This window comes from Pseudonaja textilis, chromosome 10, assembly GCF_049901715.1.
Source record: "Pseudonaja textilis isolate UNSWEBS1 chromosome 10, rPseTex1.2, whole genome shotgun sequence".
NCBI classification, from domain to species: Eukaryota; Metazoa; Chordata; class Lepidosauria; order Squamata; family Elapidae; genus Pseudonaja; species Pseudonaja textilis.
The window spans coordinates 20,546,407-20,570,333 of record NC_141999.1 but is presented as its reverse complement, the minus strand read 5'-3'; the positions used below and the strand labels follow the sequence as shown (position 1 = coordinate 20,570,333).

Below are 23,927 nucleotides of genomic sequence, written 5' to 3'. Positions count from 1 at the left end.
AGGTGGGATTTGCCGGTTCTCTGAACTACTCAAAATTTCCGCTACCGTTCTCTGAACCGGTCCAAACCAGCTGAATGCCACCTCTGGTCCTTTCCTTTCCCTGCAATCGCCATTAATGTGCTCTTTGCTCAGCTTTTACTCGAGGTTGTCATGTCCTCGCAGCTGCGTCTCACCGTCTTGCGGCCTTTGTTGCTTCCACACCCTGTGCCCACATTTTGCGCTGCTCGTGGTTCAGCTGAAGACTTGCAACGAACAAACATTTAAGTCCGATTCAGCTGGAAGACAGAGCCGGCATTCTGGCGCTCCACATTTTCCGCTGCCTTCCATTTCTTTTCCTTCGCTCTGATTTTTATTACTCCAGAGGGTTCCTGCCCAGCTGCCATCTGTCATACTGTACAAAACTTTTCTGCTGGAAAATATTTCAGCTGGGAGCTCCCAGGGGAAAAAAAAATATTTTAAAACAATCGGAGAAGTGGGTGGGTGGGGATTTAATGTTAAACAAGATGGTATAAATTCTGCGGTTTGTAGCTCTTTTTAAGGAAGCAACGACGGCACCGAAATACTTGGGGCAAAGCAGCAGAACCTGCCCAACCATGCGCCGTGCTTCACTAATGTGCAACAATCGTTTCCCCACCAGAATTGGCCTCAAAGGTCTTTGGCTGAGTGTCCGTTCTTTGGATTACATCACATAATCACAACTTTCCTCTTGATTTTCATTCTAGATCAGTAGTATCCCATGGACTTCCCCTTGCCATAATTTCAAGTGGACATACTACCCACACATTACAGAATTACAGAATAATTGCGTTGGAAGGACCCTGGGAGGTCTACTAGTCTCCCCCAAGCAGAAGATCCTGTACCAATCTGGCCGAATGGCTGTCCAATCGCTTCTCAACCTCATGTTTTTCTTTAGTAGAATTTTATGTACCCAATTCCCGGTTTTCAACCATCTTGATTTTTTTTTTTTAAAAAAAAAGTCTATCTAACTTTCCCAAGTGGTGTTTTTTTCCCCCTCCCAACTTTCATTAGTCCCGCTGAATGCCAATAACCCACAGTGGATGGGAACTGTAGTCCAATCTGGAAGACATCATGCCGGGGAAGGCTGCAGTAGCAATAACGCTTAGACTTATATATCACTTTGTAGTGCTTTACAGCCCTAAGTGGTTTACAGAGTCAGTGTATTCAGAGGTGAGCTTCAAAAATTTTAGCAAAGGGTTCTCTGACCAGTTGCTGGGTGGGCGTGGGCATGGTGGGCGTGGCCTAGTCGGCCTCCTGCACTACAGCAGGGAGGGGGCATTTTTGCCGTCCTTGGGCTCCGGAGGCTTTCCTTGAGCCTCTAGGAGGCCAAAAATGGCCTCCCGGGCTCCGGAGGCTCTCTGGAAGCCAGAAATGGGTCTGTTTCCAGTCTTCCTGAACTTCCGGGAGGCCCGTTTTTTGCCCTCCCTGAGCCTCTGCACATGCCCCTGCACTTATTGCATCCAAAATGGCCGAAGTGGGCAGGGCCAGCCAGGAGTGCGATTTGGGGGTTCTCCAAACTGCACAGAATCTTAGCGAGGGGCTCTCCCGAACCCCCAGAAGCCCCAGCAGCCCCCCCCACAAGCATATCGTCCCCAATATGCTTGGAGTCTGGATCCTCATTTTACCCACCTCAGATGGAAAGCTGAGTCGGTCTTGAGCTGGTCAGGCTCGAACTGCTGGCAGTGAGCAGAATTAGCCTGCAATACTGCTCTTAACCATTGGCACCCCCCGGGCTCCGCATCCTTAGCCCTCATCTGAGATGCACAGGCTGTGGGATCCTATTTTTGCTGCTTGCCAGTAAATTTATCTCAGCTTTATCAACTGTTATACACACCATATTGGACAGGGAGAGCAGATTTTCTAAATGGTTATTTTAGATGATCACTAAAAAAATAAAAATGCTCGAAGGGTAGAAACGGATCCGTTCTTCCTGCCCTTGTACTGGCCTTTTGATTTGCAATGACTTCCCAGGTTTGCGGTCCCATGTTGCTCTCCTGCCCTTTTGAATCAAAACCAACGGGCTTGTCTGTCCCTAATGCTAAAAATTATGGCAGCTGCCAGAGCCAAGATGGATGGTGTCTGCTCACTGGGGCAGCAAACTCATCTTCAGAAGGAAATTGTTCTTAACGAATCTCATTTCCCTCATTAATAGGTGAGCATCTTCGCAGCCTTCTGCTCTTTGGTTTCATTGGTTTGCCTAATCCAATCTACCTCCAGCCTTTCGGGGGTGGGGTGGGGGATTAGTAGAAGAGGGTGTGAAGCAGAGGTGGGATTCAATTTACTACCGGTTCTGTGGGCGTGGCTTGGTGGGCGTGGCAGGGGAAGGATACTGCCAAATCCCCACTCCCTCCCTACCCCACTAACCTGCTTTCCAGCTCCATTCTCCTGTGCAGGGCAACAAAAGAGGACCCTGCCGATCAGCTGGGACTTGGGAGGCAGAGAATAGACGGGGTCGGGGCCACTCAAAATTTCCGCTATCGGTTCTCCAGAACCGGTCAGAACCAGCTGAATTCCACCTCTGATGTGAAGCCTCCAACATCAAATTGTGGGTTACGGAAGGCTTTCCTATCTAAACATGGGCCCCTTTCTCTATGAATCCTCATCAGTTCACGTGTGCCATGCGTGTGGGCATAACTGTTGGCAGAGGTATTGTAGGGTGAGCCATTTGCTCTTCTTCTTGTCATCCAGGATTAAAGTGGGAGGCTGAAAACAAGATCTAAATTAAGCAGTGACGTAGGTTGGCATCAGGAGGGCAGGAGACGAAGATGCCAGTTTGGCCTGGCCTAGAAACCAAAGAGACAGTGAGTTCTAGTCCCACTTTAGTCATCAAAACTAGCTGGGTGACTTTGGGCTCACCATCAATCGAGTTCTAGTCTGTGTTAGGCATGAAAAGTGGCTGGCTGGGGCCAATCACTGGGAGATGGTGAGTTCTAGTCCTTAGACATGAAAACCAGCTGGGTGATTTTGAGCCAATCATCAGGTGATGGTGAGTTCTAGTCCTGCTTTAGATATGAAAACTGGATGGATAACTTTGGGTCATCCGCCAGGAGATGGTGAGTTCTAGTCCTCTTAGGCATGATTGGCTCTTTTAGGCCAATCATCAGGAGACCGTGAGTTCTAGTCCTGCTTTTGACATGAAAGCCAGCCAATTTTGGCCCAATCATCCGGAGGCAGAGAATTCTAGTCCCGCTCTAGGTATGAAAACTGGATAGGTGACTTTGGGCCAATCACCAGGAGATGGTGAGTTCTAGTCCTACCTTAGGCAGGAAAGCTGGCTGGGTGATTTGGGGGAAAACACCAGATGGGTGGATGGTGAGTTTTCTTCTTGGTGGCCTCATGGCAAGATTAGTTGGGGTTGTTTTTTTTGTTTTTGTTTTTTGGGAAAAAAATATATTATTCGATCTCAGGGTATTCGTTCCTGTTGGGAAGCTGAATAGTGGCTGAGTGTGTGCAGAACAGATCCAGAGTACAAGATGGGAAATGAAAGAGGAGCTGAGGGACCTCGGCTCCATCCTCTTTTATGGCAAGGAAGGGAAGCCTGGCAGAGCAGTTTGATGGATTGGCTCAGGGTGGCCTCGTGTACGACCCATTCTCAAGTGCCATTTTTGCCAGCTACTTTCTAGCTTCACGATTTGAGGGGACACCCAGGGCGAAGGCGAAGCCCAGGCGGCAAGGAACGTGCCATTTTAGGTGCCTCCGTTTCTCTGAATCTGATGATGTCACCACCTTCTCCTCTTAAAAATGCCTTGCTCTTTTACGATCTAATCTTTTATGCAATCTGAGAGAAAATTGACCCAGGCTGTCAATCGTTCCTCCGCTGTCGAAACCATGTCCACCTCCCTCCCCTGAAAGCTGAAAGGATGCCCTGTTGGGGAAAGGAACTGGAATGTATTGAATTTCCAGATGACAAGCAGGACATGCAAATCTGGAGCAGAAAATACAACCCTCTCTCTCTCACACACACACACACACAAATCCCAAACCCTTAACTGGCTTCATTGCTGCTTGTTATAGAGCTGTCAAAACCCAGGCGCCTTGATAAAGGCGGATAATGTAGATTTCACAATATCCTAGGCAAAGCTAGGATAAGCTAAATGAAGACCGGGTAGAAATCTAACATGTTGTCTTGTCCTCACATGTTTTACGAACCGGATTATCACCTTATGTCAGAACACGGTTGATTTCTCTGGCTGCGGCAGGCGACATGAGTACAGCTTAGCTTTAGGGTTCAGTCTGGTGTGTGAATCCAGCCTCTGGGTCTCTCTTTCACGGCTTGGTTAAAGTACTTCCTGTTTGCGTTTACAATGGGCTGCCCTAGATTGCAGATTGTCTGAGTACCAGTCAGCCCCTTAGCTAAGACTCAGTTCTCTTTTTTACAGCCCAAATATCATTATCAATAGCAATTATCAACTTCTAATAGACCCACATTTCTCAGCTCAACAACTTTCAGAAGTGTGGACTTCAACTCCCAGAATGTTGGCTGAGAAGTTCTGCATGTGATGACTGGGGAATTCTGGGAATTGAAGTCTATGTGTGATGGCTGGGGAATTCTGGGAGTTGAAGTCTATGTGTGATGGCTGGGGAAATCTGGGAGTTGAAGTCTATGTGTGATGGCTGGGGAATTCTGGGAGTTGAAGTCTGTGTGATGGCTGGGGAATTCTGGAAGTTGAAGTCTATGTGTGATGGCTGGGGAATTCTGGGAGATGAATTCTGCATGCAATGACTGGGGAATTCTGGGAGCTGAAGTCTACATGTGATTGGTGGGGAATTCTGGAGTTGAAGTCTGCATGTGATGATTGAGGAATTCTGGGAGTTGAAGTCCACCTAGCTTAAAGTGGCTCGGATTCAGACACCCTGCAACAGTACATGAGATTCTGTGCTGCTTATTATATTCCATGTTAACTTTCACAGGTTCCCTCTTCCCTGGGGGATAACAAGACCCTTCTTAAAACTGGACTTCATTTTGTTTTAACTATATTTCGGAAAAGCAAGCAATAGCTCCCTCCCCCCTGCTTCCCCCCCCGCCCCCGAGAACAAGAATATAAATTCTGAAAGGCAACCCAGTTATCTTGGATCTTCTATGGATAACTAGGGGTTACGGTAGTCCGGGTGGTACCTTGACAAAGGGGCGGATGCTTTTGGGGGGGGTGCAAAACACAACCCCTAACCGTAATCATCACCCCCTTGCCCGATTTGGGAGCACCACTGATTTGGGATGATGGAGAGGCCCAGCTTTTGAGATGGAAGAGACGGCGCAGGATTTTTTTTACGAGCACTGAATATCCAACGGAGGCCTTTTATGATTGGTTTCTGTACCAAGTTGGGGGTATACCGCTCTACGCTGTCTTTGGCTCAGCCTGGTTTATAGGCCCCTGGGGCGCTGTAGACAATGCGGGTGATAAAAAGGGGTGGGAGGAAGAGAAAAAATCCTAATGCCACTCGCTCCGAACCGCTACCGTGGCGAGATTCTGTTATTTTTTATTTTGATGAACGGAAGTGCTAGATTTTGGGGGGAGGGGGGGGAAGACATTTAAACTGCATAGTGCGGAGACAGCATGATATATACCGGTTCCCCGTACACCAGCTGTCCCTCCCTGCTTTCTCTGCATGCGCTCGTATGCAAATAATAGCAAAACACCGCTAAAAATTCAAGGCGTTATTACCTTAAGACTGAACTGCAAAGCTCTAACAAAAAACACCCCTCAGGGTCACGATGCAGAGCTTCAGAAAACTCTGGATCACAGCAAGAGTCTAAAACAGGGGTCTCCGATCTTGGCCACTTTAAGCTTGGCGGACTTCAACTCCCAGAATTCCCCAGCCAGCTTTGCTGACTGGGGAATTCTGGAAGTTGAAGTCTGCCAGGCTTAAAGTGGCTAAGATTGGAGGCCCCTGGTCTAAAAGGAGAATGATTAAAACAAAAACCAAAAAAAACATCAAACGGATTAGACGTTGGACTGAACTCCAGGTCAAAGAGAAACCTTCTGCGAGGTTCCTAAAATAATAAGCGGTTGTTTTTTTATCCCTCCATGCTCAATGTTGCGTTTTGCAGAAAAGGTGAAGATGTCTTTGCGGGCTCTTGCAGAGGGGCCTACAGAGGACCACATGTGAAATGTGAGAAGATGGGGTGCAGAATATATCACCACAAGCAAGGAAAATGAAATACCACATTGTTGACAAGAGTGTTAATCGGCCTCTCCTTCCCGGCGCCCACCCATTTTGGGAGGCTCTGACCAGGGCTAAGGTTCAAAATTTTTAGCAAAGGGTTCTCTGCCTGGTTGCTGGGTGGGCGTGACCTTGTCGGCCTCCTGCACCACGGCGGGGAGGGGGGGTGCACTTTTGCCCTTCCCAAGCTCCGGAGGCTTTCCTCAAGCCTCTGGGAGGGTGATAACAGCCACCCCAGGCTCCGGAGGCTTTCTGGAAGCCAAAACCAGGCCCATTTCTGGCCTTCTCAAACTCTCAGGAGGCTCATTTTTTGCCCTCCATGAGCCTCCGTGTGCACCCTGTACTTAGCTGCATCCAAAACACGACATATGGGGAATCCTGGGAGGGGAGGTTTGGGTGGGGCCAGCTAGAATTGGGGTTTGGGGGTTCTCCGAATTGTGCAGACTCTTAGCTAGGGTCTCTCCCGAATCCCTGCAAACCTCCAGCAGCGCCACCCCTGACAAGGACCCTCTCTTGCTTCTAGAATGTTAACTTTGTCTTTCATAATCGGAGTCTTCCTGCCTTGGTTAGGATTTGTTTTGAGTTTTTAAATAAGGCTTCTCTCTTTATTACAAATTTTCTTCTGCCGGAGAACAAGGATGACTGTAGAAAAGAGCCAATGCTTGTTTATTTTCAACAAACAAAAGGTATAATAATCCAGTGCCTTATTCTTCATTCATTGACTCTTAAGTTAAAAAGTAAAAATATAGAGAGACAGCATCTGTCCAAACATGAAAGAAATAATGTTTGTCAGGGTAGATATTGGCCAAATGAGCCACAGGGAAAAAATAGTATTTTAGCTTAGAAAGAATGGCAGACAAAGAGCAGCTAATGTAGCTGGAAAGGAGAGATTCACAGGCACCCCAATATCACTTCTGCCCCCCTCAATTTTTCCAAACGGGTCCCCCCAAAAGTCAGGATAATAATTCCCCTAAATATACACAAAAACAACCAGTTACTGTACACTGAGGATATTGTTGCCAGTCTATAATCAATACAGGAAAAAAAAAGTTGGATCTTGAAAAAGTTCATTTCATCCTATGGAAAGGGAAAAAACAAAAAAGGTTAACACAGCTGGTAGTTGTTGCGAAGGATATTTTAACTCAGTGTTTTTCAAAATTTGACAACTTTAGGATGTTGTGTGGACTTCAACTGCCAGAATTCCCCAGTCAGTGTGGAATTCTGGGAGTCGAAGTGCACCCATCTTAAAGTTGCCAAGTTTGAAAAATCTGATTTAGAGGGATCCTAAAGGTTTAATGAACAGTCCCTGGCTTGATATTCTCCAGATACAAAAGTATTACCTCACACCCAAATCCTCCAGTTCAGTGTTTCTCAACCTTGGCCACCATAAAATGTGCAGACTTCAATGTCCAGAATTCCACACTGGCTGAGGAATTCTGACAGTTGAAGTCCACATGTCTTAATGTTGCCAAGATTGAAAAACACTGCTCCAGTTAGTGCCAACTGGTAAAAGATACCCAAACAAGCTCCATGAGGAAATCCTAACTATCTCCAGCAACAGCACCTCGCTGCTCCAACTTCTACAGTGGTGCTTAAAAATAGATGAATCCTTTCGAACGTTCCAATATTCCTGCATAAACATGACCTAAAATGAGATCTGTTCTCTACATGTCCTAAAACAAGATGTTCTGACCCAGGAACCAAGAAACAGACTCCTTGTCCCGAAAAATCCTTCTTTATTTAGTTACTGTGAATTCATGGCATTCACACACAGAAAAGTCCCGGCAATAATCCTTCCACGGATTAATTGCAAGAACAGATCTCATGAGTCCTTGGATAGTTACCAGGCCGAGAGCTTCCAGTCGCAAAGCTGTAAATTAAGAAGTCTCTGTGAGGCACGAACCACGATAAGTAAATCTTCCAAGTGAAATAAGAACTATTGTCTCCTGCAACCACCACTCCCCTTTTGCTTTATTTATTCCCCAGGAAGGGCCCATTCAGCGTCCACGTGTGCCTTTCTTCCCAAGTCAGCCCGTTCCTTTGTTGTTCTCCTCTCCTAACAGCTCTGCACATACACGCATCTGGAACAGGCCCCAGCTGTTCTTCTTCCCCACTTATCTCTGACTCCGAAGGCAGCTGGGAAACGTCGGATGGTCCTGGCCCTATCTCTGCTTCCAACATAGAGCATCCATCAGAGCCTTCCCCAGACTCCAGGACTGGCCCGAATTCCTCCCCAACCTCCTCATTGTCCAAGTCTGGCAGTTGGCAGACCACAACACAAGATACAGACAACCCAATTAAACACCCCCCCCACACACAACATTATATTTATTCATTGATTTGTTGCGGGAAATGATCTCCTAGGCTAATTTTAGGACGTGTAGAGAAAGGGTCGTGTTTGAGGCCATGTTTATGGTGGAATATTGAATGTTCAAAAGGATTTGCCAACTTTTAAGCAGAATGTCAGGTGATTTTTTTTTTTTTTTGCTGACCTTCCTATCTCTCTCAGCATTCTAAAGGAGAGCCAAACAATTTCATATTTTTAATAACAGTCTTTCTTTAATATCTTCCCACTGCTCTTTACATCTGTTTTGCCTAAAACTGTACTGAAAATCTGTTCAAGGAGATTTTGAGAGAATGGCTTCCCGAGCCTTTAAAAAAACAACTACGACGATATAAATAAATTTGCAAGATAAGTCCTCTCCTCTTTTAAGCTGCCTGAACTATAAAGTCAGATCGACCTCAGGCAATGCCATGGGGGAAGCATTTTTAAACCCTCCATAGATATCTGAATGATCAGATTCCCCTCCAGACACCAACATATCAAGGAAAAATGTCTGCCCATTTCCCCCCAAACGACATATTTTGTGAGTTGGTTTATACAAATAGTCCTTGGGTTATGACTGTAGTAGAGCCTGCCTATCATGGTCACAAGTTGTGACCATTGTGAAACAGGTTGCCTATGTGAGTAACCTGATTTTTTTGCTGGGGATCATTAAAGTGACCACCATGGTCGTAAAGCAAGTGTCACCAAATCTGGCAATTTTAAGACTTGTGGACTTCAACGCTCAGGATATGCAGGCTGAGGAATTCTGGAAGTTGAAGTCCACAAGTTTTAAAGTTGCCAAGTTTGGAGACCTCTGCCATAAAGCGATGCCTGCGGCTGTTAAAAAAAATATGATTTTTTTAGGCGCCAATTTTACCAAAACAGAAGTAAATGCCAAGTTTTGGCAAAATCATTGTAAAATAGTTACGTGACCATGTGACACTGCCAATGGTTATACATGCCAGCTGGCCGGCCAAGTGCTCAACATGAAGTCATGTGATGGTGGGGCAGCCATTGAAACCTCAGAACTAGGTTTTAAGAACCCCCAGGGAAGTTCATTGTGATTTCAAATGGTCATAAGATGAGGACTAGCTGTACTCTTTTATGGAAATAATTATGAAGAATTATCAAGAATGAAATCACGGGGCTTCCGGTTTGAAGGGCTTCGGCGACAGACAGAAATCCGCGATCGTGCACGGTTTCTGTCTGGGCTCGCCGCTGGAACGCCCCGAGCCGGCTGGTTTCGGGGCTAAGCCAACCCGTAGAGGTGGTGAAGAGGGGGGAGACCGCCAGCAGGGTTGAGGAGAGCCGCATCTCTCCTCCTCAGCTGGCCATTACTCCCTTTCCCAAAGGCGGTTGCAGCGGTGGTCAGAAATGGCCACCACAAAGGAGAACTCGACCGGAAAACAATGTGCAGGAGGAAGATAAGAAGTGAAAGTTTTGGCTGACCGGGTTAAATTGTAAAAGCAACAACTAAGGTACCCTGGAATTTAAACCTACAAAAAATAACATCGCTCCCAAAGAAGAGTCAGAAGCAGCGAAGGAAAGTGAAAAGGGAAAGGTTTGGCTTTTTTTCTCTTCTCTCTCCTTCCCTATACTGACAACTAAGAGACTTAAATCAGAAATCAGAAAAATCCACTTTGACATCAATAGGCAATTAAGCTGAAAATAAAATGCCAAAGGGATAATAAAGATTTCTGGACATTAAAATTTTTCTTTTTCATAAGCAGGAAGGGAGAGAAAAAGAATAATCTGGAAGAGGGAGGAGACTGCTTGGAATTAAAAAGAATCTACAGTAAAACTTCAACCAGACTTCTAAAAGATACATTTTAACTGAAACTTTGCAACTAAATAGTAACCCCAGGAAGAGAAAGTGAAAAAAAAGAGGAAAAAAGAAACAGCTTGCGTGTATTTGGATTATTTGGTGATTTTTGGATTCTTGGTTATTATATCTGAATGACTGAAATCAATCGGGTGGTTGTTTAAACATTTATACAATGGCACCACTTCTGGATGAATTGAAAATGGAACTTAAAAAGTACAAAGAAGATGCACAAGAAGGAAAGGGTTCTTTTGGCTTAATTTTTCAATTCTTAGAAATGGAGATTTGTAACTATGAGAAACAACAAGAAACCACTGCAAAACAAGAAGACTGGGACAAAGAAGAATCCATCTTTAATGAACAAGCAATTTTATGTGGGGAAGAAAAAGGAAAGGGGGGAAAGAGAATGAAGAATTTAAGACTTACAAAAACAACCAAAGAAAAGAAAAATAATTCAAAAAATAAGTATAATACTGGAAAGCAACAGAAGAGGGGAATACAGAAGAGAGAAATAGAGGTAGTGAGACAAGGGGGTAAAAAGGGGAGAGAGAAGAAGAGAGGGAAGAAGGAAAGGAAAAGAAGTTACAAAGGACTGGAGCAAGATATAGAGAGACAGGACCTATTTAGAGATAATGGGTGAAAAATCTAACTGAAAAAGGGATTCTGTAAAGGTACATAAGATTGTATTGTTATATTAGTAATAGAAATAACTTTAGAAAATTGGAAACAACGTATGATTAAAGTGAGGGATAAAATAGTGTAATTTAGTGAAATGTTTGTGAATAAAATAAGTGAAATAAAATAAATGAGAAAATTGAATTAGGAAGGAATGGGAACATTTTAATTAGTTAATGTTTTATAAAATATAAGTGAAAGGGGGGAATTAACTATGGAAAGCTTATAATTGAAAAGTAATGTTAAAGATGTTAAGACTTTAATGAATATTAATATTGATAGAATTGAATTGGAATGGAATGTTGTTTTAATTATATACATTTATATTTTTTCTTTTTTTAAGAATACAGTGAGTATTTTAAGAATGTACCAAACAGAATCCGAATGGAAATTATGTATTATATTGAATGTTACAACTTTAGGGAAAAGATATAAAGGCGTCATGCTCCAATCAGTAACTACAGGAGAAATTTTGTTTAATGAGAAAAGATAATAGATAATTGAAACAGGACAGACAAAAAATATAAATACAATGATTTGAATTGAGATGAGATAATTAAAATAAAATTGAGAAAATTAAAAGAGGGGAGAAGCTATGCAGACAATGTAAAATAGTAATAAGATATGGAATAGAATATAAAAATGAGCATGAACCTGAATTTGTGTCTGTACGAAGAAATGTAACCCGGGATTACGCTACTTTCAAAAAAGATGTTTTATTTGTATTTTTTTTCTCTTTGTGAAAACTCAAATAAAATTTATATATATAAAAAAAGAGAATGAAATCACAGATAAACACTCCAAGCGGCCTCAATGACCCTCTAAAAGGATGCAATTGGCCAGCTGTCTGCAAGGAATATAAATCAGGGGTGTCAAATTTGATTTCATTGAGGGCCGCACCAGGATTGTGTTTGACCTCTGAGGCCGGGGAGAGCATGGCCAGGCTGGGCTTGTCACTCATGTCAGGGGCACCTGTGGCGGTCCGAGTGCTCTGAGAGGGAAAATGGAGCTTGGGTGGGTCATGCGTGCCTCCTCCCCAGACCCTGTTTCCGGCCGCAATGGCCGCTCTGTTTTTGTTGGCAGAGGCATCCCGGGCTGGTCCTTCGCTATTTGCCTGTGGGGCAAATCTAAGCACCCCACGGGCTGGATCTGGCCCCTAGGCCTTGAGTTGGACACCCCTGTTATAAATCCTTCCATCCCCTACTATCCTGTCAGAGCTGAAGAAGCTTCTTGGATGAGAAGAGAAACGTCTTCAAAAGGAAGAAAAACAAGAAAGTCCATGGAAAAACCATGACCTGAGGATGACTGAGAATCTCTGTAGACTTTGATCAAGGATGAAGAGATCTTCCCAGGATTTAAAAAGAAATAGATCGCGCTATACAAGTTTACTAACCGGTGTATCTGCTTCACATCACCAGAGGCTGGGTGTCTCCCCCAACAGAAGGCACAGAGTCGAGGCTCCCTTTGTAAATGGGGGTGCGCTGGCCAGATTCCTCCCTAAAAAGAAAGACCAACATTTAACAGGTTGTCCCCACTGATGCATAAATACACAAACTGAGAAAGATATGGCCTAGGCTGGTCTCAGGAACGAGGCAAACTAGGTTACCGGTCACTCCATGTTTGTTTATTGCATTCTCACTTAGTCCACAAATCTCCATTAAACTCAGGCGCAAAAAAGAATTCCAAATCCCCACCTGGGACCAGATCAGGCACGTCCCTGACCACCGCAGCCCCCAAATAATCCCACCGGACACTCACAAAGCCATTTTCTTCAGGGCAGCTGCCCGGTGACGGGGAATAAGGAAAGCGAAGACCAAAATCAACAGCAGCAGCAGCACAGCTGGTAGGGCCACCGCCAGGGCCAGCATTGGGGTGCTGAGGGACAGCACAGACTCTGGAGAAGACAAAGGGTCAACATCAAAATGGGAAGTAGCCTCAGTGCCCTCCACCCACCGGCCTCCATCAGAGGGCAGAGAAAGGTGGTGGTCAGCCCTGCCCTTAGGATCACCCCCAGGGAGACAGGAGCTAAGATGTTATTAAAAGAGGAATGGCACCAGCAAGCCTTCAAATTAGGCAAGGCTGGTTCCACAGGGTGGTTTTCCTGAGGTTTTTTTCCCCCCATAAAAGACGTGCCAGGTTACACGGAGTGTAATCCTAGTAGGTTTGAGGGTGGAGGTTCGTTCTCTGAGGTTGTGGGTTGGTTTTCGAACGTTTCATTACCAGCCGAGGTAACATCTTCAGCGGAGATTTAGGGGATGTCATGAACTATGTTTTACAAACCTCCATGGTTGTGTCCACTCAGCAAGCTAGTCTTAGCTGAGTACATTTTGGCTGACTTTTTCCACAAAAGAGTCACCTAAGATCTCAATCCCACAGAAAGGTGTCTGCAAGTAACTCCTACTAAACAGTAGGATTTAATTTCTAGGTCATCGTATCCTGCAGGGTGGACTGTAAATATTGTTGTCTGTGGGAGCAGGAAAAGAGAAATGGGCTTGATTGGGCCCAGGAGTCCCTGCTCAGATGTTCCCGCTTAAAGATGATGGATCTCAACCAGGGCCTCCAACACCTGATGGGCTCTTTTCCTGAAAGTTCTCCCAACAAATACGGAAGATACCAAGTGGCCAGACTTCATAATGGACATCCAAATTCAGGGCTTCTCACCAAAACTGAAGCTGCGTTTGGGGCTCTCCACGAGCAAGCGGATTGATTTGCTCTTGGTCAACTGTGGCAAAGTTGGGTGGTGGGCTTGGCAAGTATAGGTCCCGGCTTGCTCCTGGGTTACCTTGTAGATAGTTAAGGAACCTGAGGGCAGGATCCAGTCATCGCCCTATTTATAGGAGAAAAAAAGAAAAGAACCATTAACAGAAAGCTTTTGATCAACCTAATGAAGCTATGAAACTCGGCTAACTTTCTGACACCTGCAAAGACGATTTGGGAAAGTTGTCTCTGGAGATTGTCAATCATCCAGGTCATGGTTGTCTCAAGGGTGCTTTTGAAAAAAGGCACCTGGATTTTCTAGGTTTTTTTTTCCCCCCGTTGAAAACGCTTTGCCTTTTCATCCAAGAAGCTTCTTCAGTTTTGGCTGGATGGTGGAGAAAGAGAGCTAACGACCGACATGCAAAGAATATAAATCCTTCATCCCCCGACATTTAGCCAGAACTGAAGAAGCCTCTTGGATGAGAAGCAAAAGGTTTTCAAGAAAAACAACAACAAGAAAAGTCCAGTTGCCTCTTGAAAAACTACGTGTGGGATGATTTGGGAAACCTTGACCACACAAAAACAACCTGGAGGGAAAGAACTATGCTTAAGAACCTTCTCCTCTACAACTTTTGGCTACTCTCCAAAGCACCAGAAGGCAGGACAAGAAGCAACGGATGAAAACCGATCAAGGAAAGAACCAACCTAGAAACGAGCAGAAATTTCCTGACCGCGGGAACCATAAACCAGGGGAACGACTTGCCTCTAGAAGTTCTAAACGCTCCAACACTGGAGGTTTTTCAAAAGAGAGCGGATAATCGTGGGTCCTAAACGGTTTACGTTATCCTGCTTGAGTGGAGGGTTGGACTAGATGACCTCCACGGCCCCTTCCAACACTGTTATTCGGTTCCATTCTGAAGCCTTGTTCCCGCTCCCTTACCTCTCGAATCCACTCGTAGTGCGGTGTCTGGGACGCATCCGCTGAACACTGAAGCTGCAGGTTGTCGTCTTCAAGGACCGTATGGAGTCCCCTACGGTACCACACCAGGAGTTGGAATTGCTGACAAAGACCTTGTGCAGATCTGAGGAAGGGAAGAAGACATGGAAAGTCAGATCTCTTCCTTCCCCATCATCCCCGCCCCTTCTCAATTCGGAATGCCAGCCTGGTAGGGGGTTCAGGGACTCCGTTGCTGGGGCTCCGAAGCGATTTTCCATCTATCCCACCCACGCCTACATATATCATTCTGTAAAGAACCAGCATGGCTCCACGTCGGTTGCTTCTGCTTCTAAATCTGTCCTGTTGATGGAGCCGTGCTGGTTGAGAATAAACCGTGCCTGCGAGAATATTTTTTCCCCCCTCTGCTCATAAAAGTACTTTTTATTGGCGTTTCAAATCTCTCTCTTTCCATTCTCGGTCTTCTTCAGATAAACACTCCACTGCAGATCCCAAAGATAGGCAGACTGTGAACTGCAGGAGTGTAGTTTATGTCAGGGGTCTCCAACTGGCTGGGGAATCCTGGGAGTTGAAGTCCACCAGGCTGAAAGTTGCCAAGATTGGAGACCCCTGATCTAAAAGGAAAGAGTAATGCAATCTCCTAGTCCTTATCTCCTGTTTATCTACTGCCCTCTGGTGGCTAGAAGGACAGCAGCCCCCAAGGCCAACGCAATCCTAACTTGCATTAACAGTGGGATACAATCGAGATCAAGGGAGGTGCTAATACCACTCTATAAGGCCTTAGTAAGGTCACACCTAGAGTACTGCATCCAGTTTTGGTCACCACCCTATAAAAAGATGTTGAGACTCTAGAAAAAGTTCAGAGAAGAGCAACCAGGATGATTAGGGGACTGGAGGCTAAAACATATCATGAACGGTTGCAGGAACTGGGCCTGGCTAGTCTAGTAAAGAGAAGGACCAGGGGAGACATGATAGGGGTCTTCCAATATGTGAGGGGCTGCCACAGGGAGGAGGAAGGGGTCAAGCTATTTCCCAAAGCACGCAAAGGCCAGACAAGGAATAATGGATGGAAAGTGATCAAGGAGAGATTCACCTTGAAAATAAGGGGAAACTTTCTGACAGTGAGAACAATCAACCCATGAAATAGAAGTTGCCCTCGGAAGTTGTGGGAGCGCCACCACTGGAGGCTTTCAAGAAGAGATTGGACTCCCGTCTGTCAGAAATGGTGTAGGGTCTCCTGCTTGGGTGGGGGGTTGGACTAGATGACCTACAAGGTCCCTTCCAACTCTGATTATCTGTTATCTGTTAAGGGGAATCCAAACCCCCACATACACTCCATCTGCAAGTCCAGTTCATCCGAGATGGTGGTGTTGTTGGTGGCATTCAGGCTGGTACAGCGGTAGGGTCCAGCGTGCCAAGACTGGATGTTGCTGATGGTCAGCAGGAGGCGCCCATTGTCATCATTCACAGTGACGTCATAAAACCAGCAACGCAAGTCGTGAGATTCATCCAAAGAGATCCAAGAACGGAGCCACTGGAGATGTGAGAAAGAACAATGTTGATCGTGAGCCTTAAATTGGCCAAAGCTCACTGTTTGTAGCTGGGGGATTCTGGGAGTTGAAATCCACAAGGATTAAAGTTTCCAAGATTGGACACCCTGATTTAAAGCTAAATCTTATTGGTATCATATTTTGATTGTTATTGCTCTGTTGCTTTGCATGTACATTGAGAGCTTCTGCATTGGAGACAAATTCCCTGTGTGTCTAATCACACTTGACCAAATAAAGTACACAATGCTATGCTATACTATACTGTACTGTACTGTTCAGTTTGATTTTATATTCTATTCTATTCTATTCTATTCTATTCTATTCTATTCTATTCTATTCTATTCTATTCTATTCTATTCCATTCCATTCCATTCCGTTCTGTTCTGTTTTCTATTCTTATTCTTATTCTTTTCTATTTTCCATACTATTCTTATTCTAATTCTTATTATTTTCTATATTCTATTCTATTCAATTCTCTATTCTATACTATTCTATTCTTATTCTTTTCTATTTTCTATTCTTATTCTAATTCTTATTTTCTCTATTCTATTCTATTCTATTCTATTCTATTCTATTCTATTCTATTCTATTCTATTCTATTCTATTCTATTCTATTCTACCTTATTCTTTTCTATTTTCTATTCTATTCTATCTTACTCTTTTCTATTTTCTTATTCTAATTCTCATTCCACAAATAAAAAAAAAACCCCAATAATTATAATTCTATTAACAAAGCCTCGCTTGCTAAAGGAAAGCCTGGCCAAAGCAAACCCTTTGATTAACCTACCTTGCTATATTTTTGGAAGGTGAAGTCCGACACATTATCCCCAGGATTGATTAGGCATTCCAGAGTCACATTGTTGCCCTCAAGGATGGGGCCCTCCTGGTCAATCAGACGGATGGTGGGGATGCCTGGATTATAAAGGTGGAAGGAGAGGATTAAGTAGCACAATCTTTTTTCTTCTCCCTGTGTCATTTTTTTTCTCACTTGGAGCAGCCCTCCAACCCACCATTTCCCTCCCACCTGCAGATTTAAGATCTCTAACCCTTCCTTCTCCAATTTGGGGGGTGTTGCTCCTTACTGTTCACCCATAGGCTCAATCCAGTAGGAGAACAACAGAGGTGGAAGGGACCTTGGAGGTCTTCTAGTCCAACCCCCTGTTATCATTCCGAACAATCTCTTCTTGAAAACCTCCGGTGATAAGAGCACCCACAACTTCAGAACGGCAAGCCCTTCCCACAGATTAACTGTTCTCACTGTCTGGAAATTTGTCAGGATCTGTTAGGAAATAGCAGCATGGAAAACCGTGGTGGAGAGGATCACAGATAGTAGGATCCTTGGTGCTCCTCTGAGCTTGATGGTTTTCTTGCAGACATTTCATGGCATTGGTGTTACCTAGTTGGGTCACCAGCACAGAGAGCATTAAGGACCTCACAGTCCTCCTCCTTCCCCACTCCCTCCCTCCCTCCTCCTCCTCACAAGCTCCACTCCCTCTGACCCTGATGACGTTCCCTAGTTGGGTCATGAAACGTCCGCGAGAAAACCACCAAGCTCAGAGAGCAGCGTTTCAACCCTGAGGCTACAAATACTCCCTTCGCTAGAGACCATGGAGACTCAAGAAAACAAAGGCAAAGGATCGTTGAACAAATCAATCTGGAGTTCTTCCTGGAAGCCTGAATGGCTAGGCTCAAAATATCCCCTTTCAGACACACATGACGAGGGAGGCCTTGCTGTGCAGAGAAGGGCTGGAGAGGTAGAAGGGAAGAGAGGCAGCCGGATGGATGGGCTCACAGTTACAGTGGTAATGGGGCAGGGGTGGTATTCTGGAGAACCGGTAGCGGACATTTTGAGTAGTTCAGAGAACCGGCCAATCCCACCTCTGATAGGCCCCGCCCCCATCTATTCTCCGCCTCCTGAGTCCCAGCTGATTGGCTGGGTCTTCTTTGGTTGCCCTGCACGGGAGAATGGAGCTGGAAAGCAGGTCAGTGGGGTGGGGAGGGAATGGGGATTTTGCAGTATCCTTCCCCTGCCACACTCACCAAGCCACGCCACACCCACTAAGCCATGCCACACCTACTAAGCCACTCCACGCCCACCATGCCACACCCAGAGAACCGGTAGTAAAATTTTTTGAATACCACCACTGTAATGGGGCAGGGGGCACAGTTTGACAGACCTGATAGACCAGGTTAGGGACCAATTATCATGGAGAAAATCCATCTGCAGGAAGTCCTCGACTTACAACCCTTCCTTTAGGGACCACTGAAGTTATAACAGCCTCCCAAAAAATGACTTACGACAGGTCGTTGCACTTAAAACTGCTGTAGCATCCCCACGTTCACTTGATCGAAATCTGGGCGCTTAGCAACTGGCATGTATTTGCAACAATTGCAGTATCTTGGGGGTGTGTGTGGGGGTCATGAGATCATCATTTGCGACCTTCCCAACCACTGGAGACCAAATGAAGTCGATGGGGTAGGCTGGATTCACTTAATGACAGTATGATTCGCTGAAAAACGAGAGTGACTTGTGGTAAGAACGTCATAAAATAAAGGTATGGCTCACTGACGATTCTGGTGCCAACTCTGGTTGTAAATTGAGGACTGCCTGTAGGACGTGGCTTAGAGTTAACACTGACTTGATGGCACATAATCAATCAATCAATCAATCAGTCAGTCAGTCAATCAATGCATCTCTTGCTACCCGCCAATAGATTAGCAAGAAGAAAAGAAAAACTTCAAACAGTCCCATGGCCCCAAATTCTTTTTTTATTAATCAGCAGCACAGATTAACAAAATTGATCCTATTATATATCCTTTGCAACAACCCTACAGAGAAGCACCTGTATCCCCAAATTTAAAAATTGAGAATTGAGGTTGGGAGAAACTGGCTAGTCTAAAACCACATTTTCTCCCATCTGCTTTGCCTCTGACACTAAGATCTTTGGCAGTTTTCTACTTTGAGTGTTGCACCAGGATGGCTCAGAGTGATTGGTGTTGGAGTGACATCCGATAACTTGAGTTATCTTCACTTTTAGAAGCTTTGTGGGTGACTCTGGGCCAATCACACCCTCTTTGTCCAGCCAACTTCCTAGTTTATTATGGAGGGGAAAGGTGAAGGAACACTCAAAAATTTACAAAATTGCAACCCCGAGCTTGCAAATTTTGACACTTGCTGCAAATTCTGCTGTGCTAACCAAAGACAGGATATCAATCTAACCAACCAGCAAGCCAGTATAATTCAAGAATTCATGGTTTTAATCTTGCCTTGACATTCAGCGCAACCCAGGAAAAGTTGCAGGCAAAAGTGAAATCTGGGATGTTTCGCTGGAGATAATTCAGGACAGTTTACTTCTTAATAACAGCCTCATTTCTTCCCCCTCTTTGTTTTTCCTGCTGAATGTTTTCTTCACATAGATCTTACAGATCCGGCCCTTTAATCCAAATGAACTTCAATTCAAGGTCAAGCAAAAGAGCATTTTTAAAAAGCCTTTTGCTACCATCCATGGCAGTGGTGGGATTAAATTTTTTTTACTACTGGTTCTGTGGGCATGGCTTGGTGGGCGTGGCTTGGCGGGCATGGCAGGGGAAGATTACTGCAAAATCCCCATTCCCTCCCCACCCCACTAACCTGCTTTCCAGCTCTGTTCTCCTGTGGAGAGCAACCAAAGAAGACCCAGCCAATCAGTTGGGGCTCGGGAGGCAGAGAATAGATGGGGTTGCCAGGGCCAGTCAGAGGTCGCATTGGCCAGTTCTCCAAACTACTCAAAATTTCCGCTACTGGTTCTCTAGAACTAGTCAGAACCAGCTGAATACCATCTCTGATCTATGGGGTTTTCTTGTCAAGGATATGGAACTGGGCTGCTATGTTTCACTCTAATGGACCATGTTTGTTAGAACTTTTTACTGTGACCTATCCATCTTGGGTGGCCTTGCACGGCTTAGCTCATAGACATCTCTGAATCGCACAAGCAACTTTGCCACAACAAAGCAGTGACCCATGAAGGTGGAAAACACCCTTCATCAACTTTTAAATTAACAAATCAGTAATGTATTTTTGTTGCTTTTAGAAACATTTATGGTTTTATTGCTTTTAGTGTTCTAAGGTGCCCGGGATTGTTTCGAAGCTTCAAGATAACGTGAAGTATGAATACCACTTTATAATGCCTTGGTAAGGCCACACTTGGAATATTGCATTGTATTGTGATCACCACAATATAAAAAAAAGATGTGGAGACTCTAGAAAGAGTGAAGAGAAGAGCAACAAAGTTGATTAGGGTAAAGAGGCTAAAACATATGAAGAACGGTTGCAGGAACTGGGCATGTCTAGTCTAATGAAAAGAAAGACTAGGGGGTGACCTGATAGCACTGTTCCAATATCTCAGGGGCTGCCACAAAGAAGAGGGAGTCAAGCTATTTTTCCAAAGCACCTGAGGGCAGGACAAGAAGCTATGAATGGATGGAAACTAATCAAGAAGAGAAGCAACCTAGAATTAAGGAGGAATTTCCTGACAAGCAAGCCACTAAGACTAACCTGAGCACAAGCAAGCCCCCACCTGAACAGAACACACCCCCAGCCAATCAGAGCACAGTCAACCCCCCAGCCAATCAGAGCACAGCCAGGCCCCCAACCAATGAGAACACACCCCCACCCAGTCAGAACACAGCCAAGCCCCCACCCAATCAAGTCACACACCCCACTAGCAGTTAAAAGGAAGAAGCAGCTGCAACCTCACATTACTCCAAGAAGCACAAAGCCAAAGACACAAGCCTGAAGATGATGAATGAGACTTCATCCAAACGTCGCCTAGATACTTCCAATTTTACGGAGAAAACCGAATAACCAAAGAATCTATCTATCTATCTATCTATCTATCAAATCTATCTATCTATCTATCATACATCTATCTATATCCTATCTATCTAGATCTATCTATCTATCTAAAACATATATCTATATATATATATATATACATCTATGTGTGTGTGTGTGTGTGTGTGTGTGTGTGTGTGACAAGAAAGAAAAAAAAGGAAAGATATATAGATAATAGACAAAAAAGAAAGGAAAGATATATAGATAGATAATATAGACAAGAAAGAAAGAAAAAGACAGATAGACAGACAGACGATAATCCTTTTCACAAACATGTCCCAGCCAGATTAGTTATGCTCTGCTAAACCCGAGGTCTCTGTGAAGCTAGAAAGTTGCTGTCTTCAGTGTTGCCGTTTGAAGCCTGGAGGGAAAAAGAAAACTGCTTCCCCACCCCCATCTCCAACTCATGAAAAACTCCTCCTCTCCGAAATGTCAACATTCAACTGCGGTTGACTTTGAAAAAAAAAAAAAGGAAATGCTTGAGACCAAGTTTACACATGTCCGATGACAACAGAATGTTTTCTCGTGACCCGCCTCACTTCTTCCAGCGACTAAAGACGGAGCCTTTTTTTTTCCCGCCCGAAACGTCTGTCCTACTTCCCCGCTCCCCCCACCCCAAACCGGGGGTCTCCAACCTTGGCAACTTTAAGACTTATGGACTTCAACTCCCAGAATTCCTCAGCCAGCAAGGAATTCTGGGAGTTGAAGTCCATAAGTCTTAAAGTTGCCAAGGTTGGAGACCCTGCCCCAAACGGAGTCGAGTGAGTCAGGTTCAAAAAAAAATCAAAATGGTAAACCCAGCAGAAAATGTTTTTTTTTTTTTTTGCATTGCATTGCATTGCATTGCATTGCATTGCATTGCAGTCACGCCCCCTTTTCCCGCGCCCGCCCCCGCTTCCCCCTCGTTTGTAAACCCTGGTGGGGTTATTTGTCGGATTTATACAGCCTTCTTGCCTTTCTTGCACAACCTTTGCTCGTCAGTACGGAGGTTAGGACGGTGCAAGCCAAGAGGGACACTCAAGGAAAGTGAAAGTCGGGCCGTGAAGAAGCAGAAGGCTAAGGGAAAGTCCTGGAGGTCGGGATCCCTAAACAGCCAGGAGGGATCTGGAGTTGCTCCTACTCTCCCAGGTGACTTTTTAAGGAACTCTTCCCCCCCACCCCGCCCCGCCTTCCGTGCTGCCCTGGCCCAATACACTCCTCTGTTCGCAGCAGAAAACTCTACACCCCCAGACAACCTTTGAGCTAAAGAGTGGACTTAAGCATAGTACATAAAATCATGTTACAACATCTTATCAGTTAATGAATATTTCAGCTTTAACCGCAACAACACAAGAGCACACAACAGATATAAACTCAATGTAAACCACTCCAAACTCGATTGCAGGAAGTACGATTTCAGCAACAGAGTGGTCAATGTCTGGAACTCACTACCTGATTCTGTGGTCACCTGCTCAAACCCCCCACTCCTTTATCCTCAAACTAACCTCTATTGACTTCACCCCTTTCCCAGGAGGTCTGTAAGGGGCGTGCATAAGCGCACCATCGTGCCTACCGTCCCTGTCCTATTGTCCCCAATTATTAGTTCCTATTTTTTATATTGAAAGCTGTGTTTATTCTTGTTTCTGTGATATTGTAAACTTTTGACAAAATAAATAAATAAAATAAATAAATATCCTTATTATGCAACATTTGCACTATTCCCCACTATCCTGCCAGAGCTGAAGAAGCCTCTGGGATCAGAAGTGAAACGTCTTCAAAAGAAATAATCAAGAAAGTCCAGTTGCCTCCTGGGGGAAAAAAAAAAAAAAGCTTTGGGACTTGGATGACTGAGAATCTCTACCGACCCTATTTCCACCCTTTAGCCCAGGGCGGAGTCTCCAACCTGGGCAACTGTTAAACCTGGCGGACTTCAATTCCCAGAATTCCCCAGCCAGCTCTGCTTCTAAGGTTGGACACCCCTGATCTAGAGGGTTGGACAAAGCTGGCTGGGGAATTCTGGGAGTTGAAGTCCGCTTGGCTTAAAGTTGCCAAAGTTGGAGAGCCCTGTTGCCTTGACTCAGCTTCCGAGCGACCCCGGCGGCTTGGGTTCACACAACTCGCTGACCCCCCACAACCGGGAGCCTCATCCGTGGCGTGAACCCAGCCTGCCTGGCTACCTGCTTTCCCGAGGGAGGAGGAAGAGCGGGGGGCGGTTATCCCGCGATCCGACTCACCCGCTTGACCGAAGCGTGGGGTCGCGCTTAAGGCCACGGCTAAGAAGAGCCAACAGCCCCAAGGACCAAACTGCGCCATGGAGCTCCGACGGCTGGGCTTCCTCCTCCGCTTCGGCGCTGGGGCTGAAACAAAGCAGGAAAAGCAAGGCGATCGCGCGGGGAAGGGCTTGCGGGGAGAGTCCGACAGGGCCGGGCAGGGGAGGCGAGAAAGTCGGGGGCCACCAGGACGGTCCTCTTGCTCTCTTGCGCTCTCTGGGGCTTTTGGAGCAGCGGAGGCGTCTGGCCAAGGCTGGGGGCGAGGGGCGGGAAGGGAAGCAGTAAACCGGCGAAACCGGTTCGAGGGACTCGGGTCGGGCAGGGCGCAGGAGGAGTCCTGGAGGGGGCGGGGGCTGCTGCGTTGTTTGGGGGTGTGTGTGTGTTTGTGTGTGTGTTTTCTCGGTTGGTTGCTTTCCTCGTCCTGCCGGGTGAGAAGCGCCTCTACTGCTGTTGCTGCCTGCCTGCTTGATCTGTCGTTCGACTGGCCGGCCGGCTGGAGGGACGGTTGGACGGACGGACAGCTGGGCGGCTGGACTGATGGATGAATGGACGGTTGGACGGACGGCTGGATGGACGGACGGACGGACGGAAGCTGGCCGG

The 23,927-nt window shown here is 45.6% G+C and overlaps 1 protein-coding gene across 1 annotated transcript; it reads right to left on the bottom strand.

Annotated features, from left to right (window-relative positions):
* Window positions 1-6,829: 6,829 nt before the first annotated feature.
* Window positions 6,830-23,622, bottom strand: LOC113445913 (cell surface glycoprotein MUC18-like). The gene is given in 9 exon segments (XM_026715315.2): window positions 6,830-7,257; window positions 12,397-12,500; window positions 12,762-12,897; window positions 13,665-13,830; window positions 14,641-14,723; window positions 14,726-14,782; window positions 15,988-16,189; window positions 16,993-17,117; window positions 23,292-23,622. Coding segments are annotated over 8 exon segments (939 nt in total). The 5' UTR covers window positions 23,371-23,622; the 3' UTR covers window positions 6,830-7,257; window positions 12,397-12,409.
* Window positions 23,623-23,927: the final 305 nt, after the last annotated feature.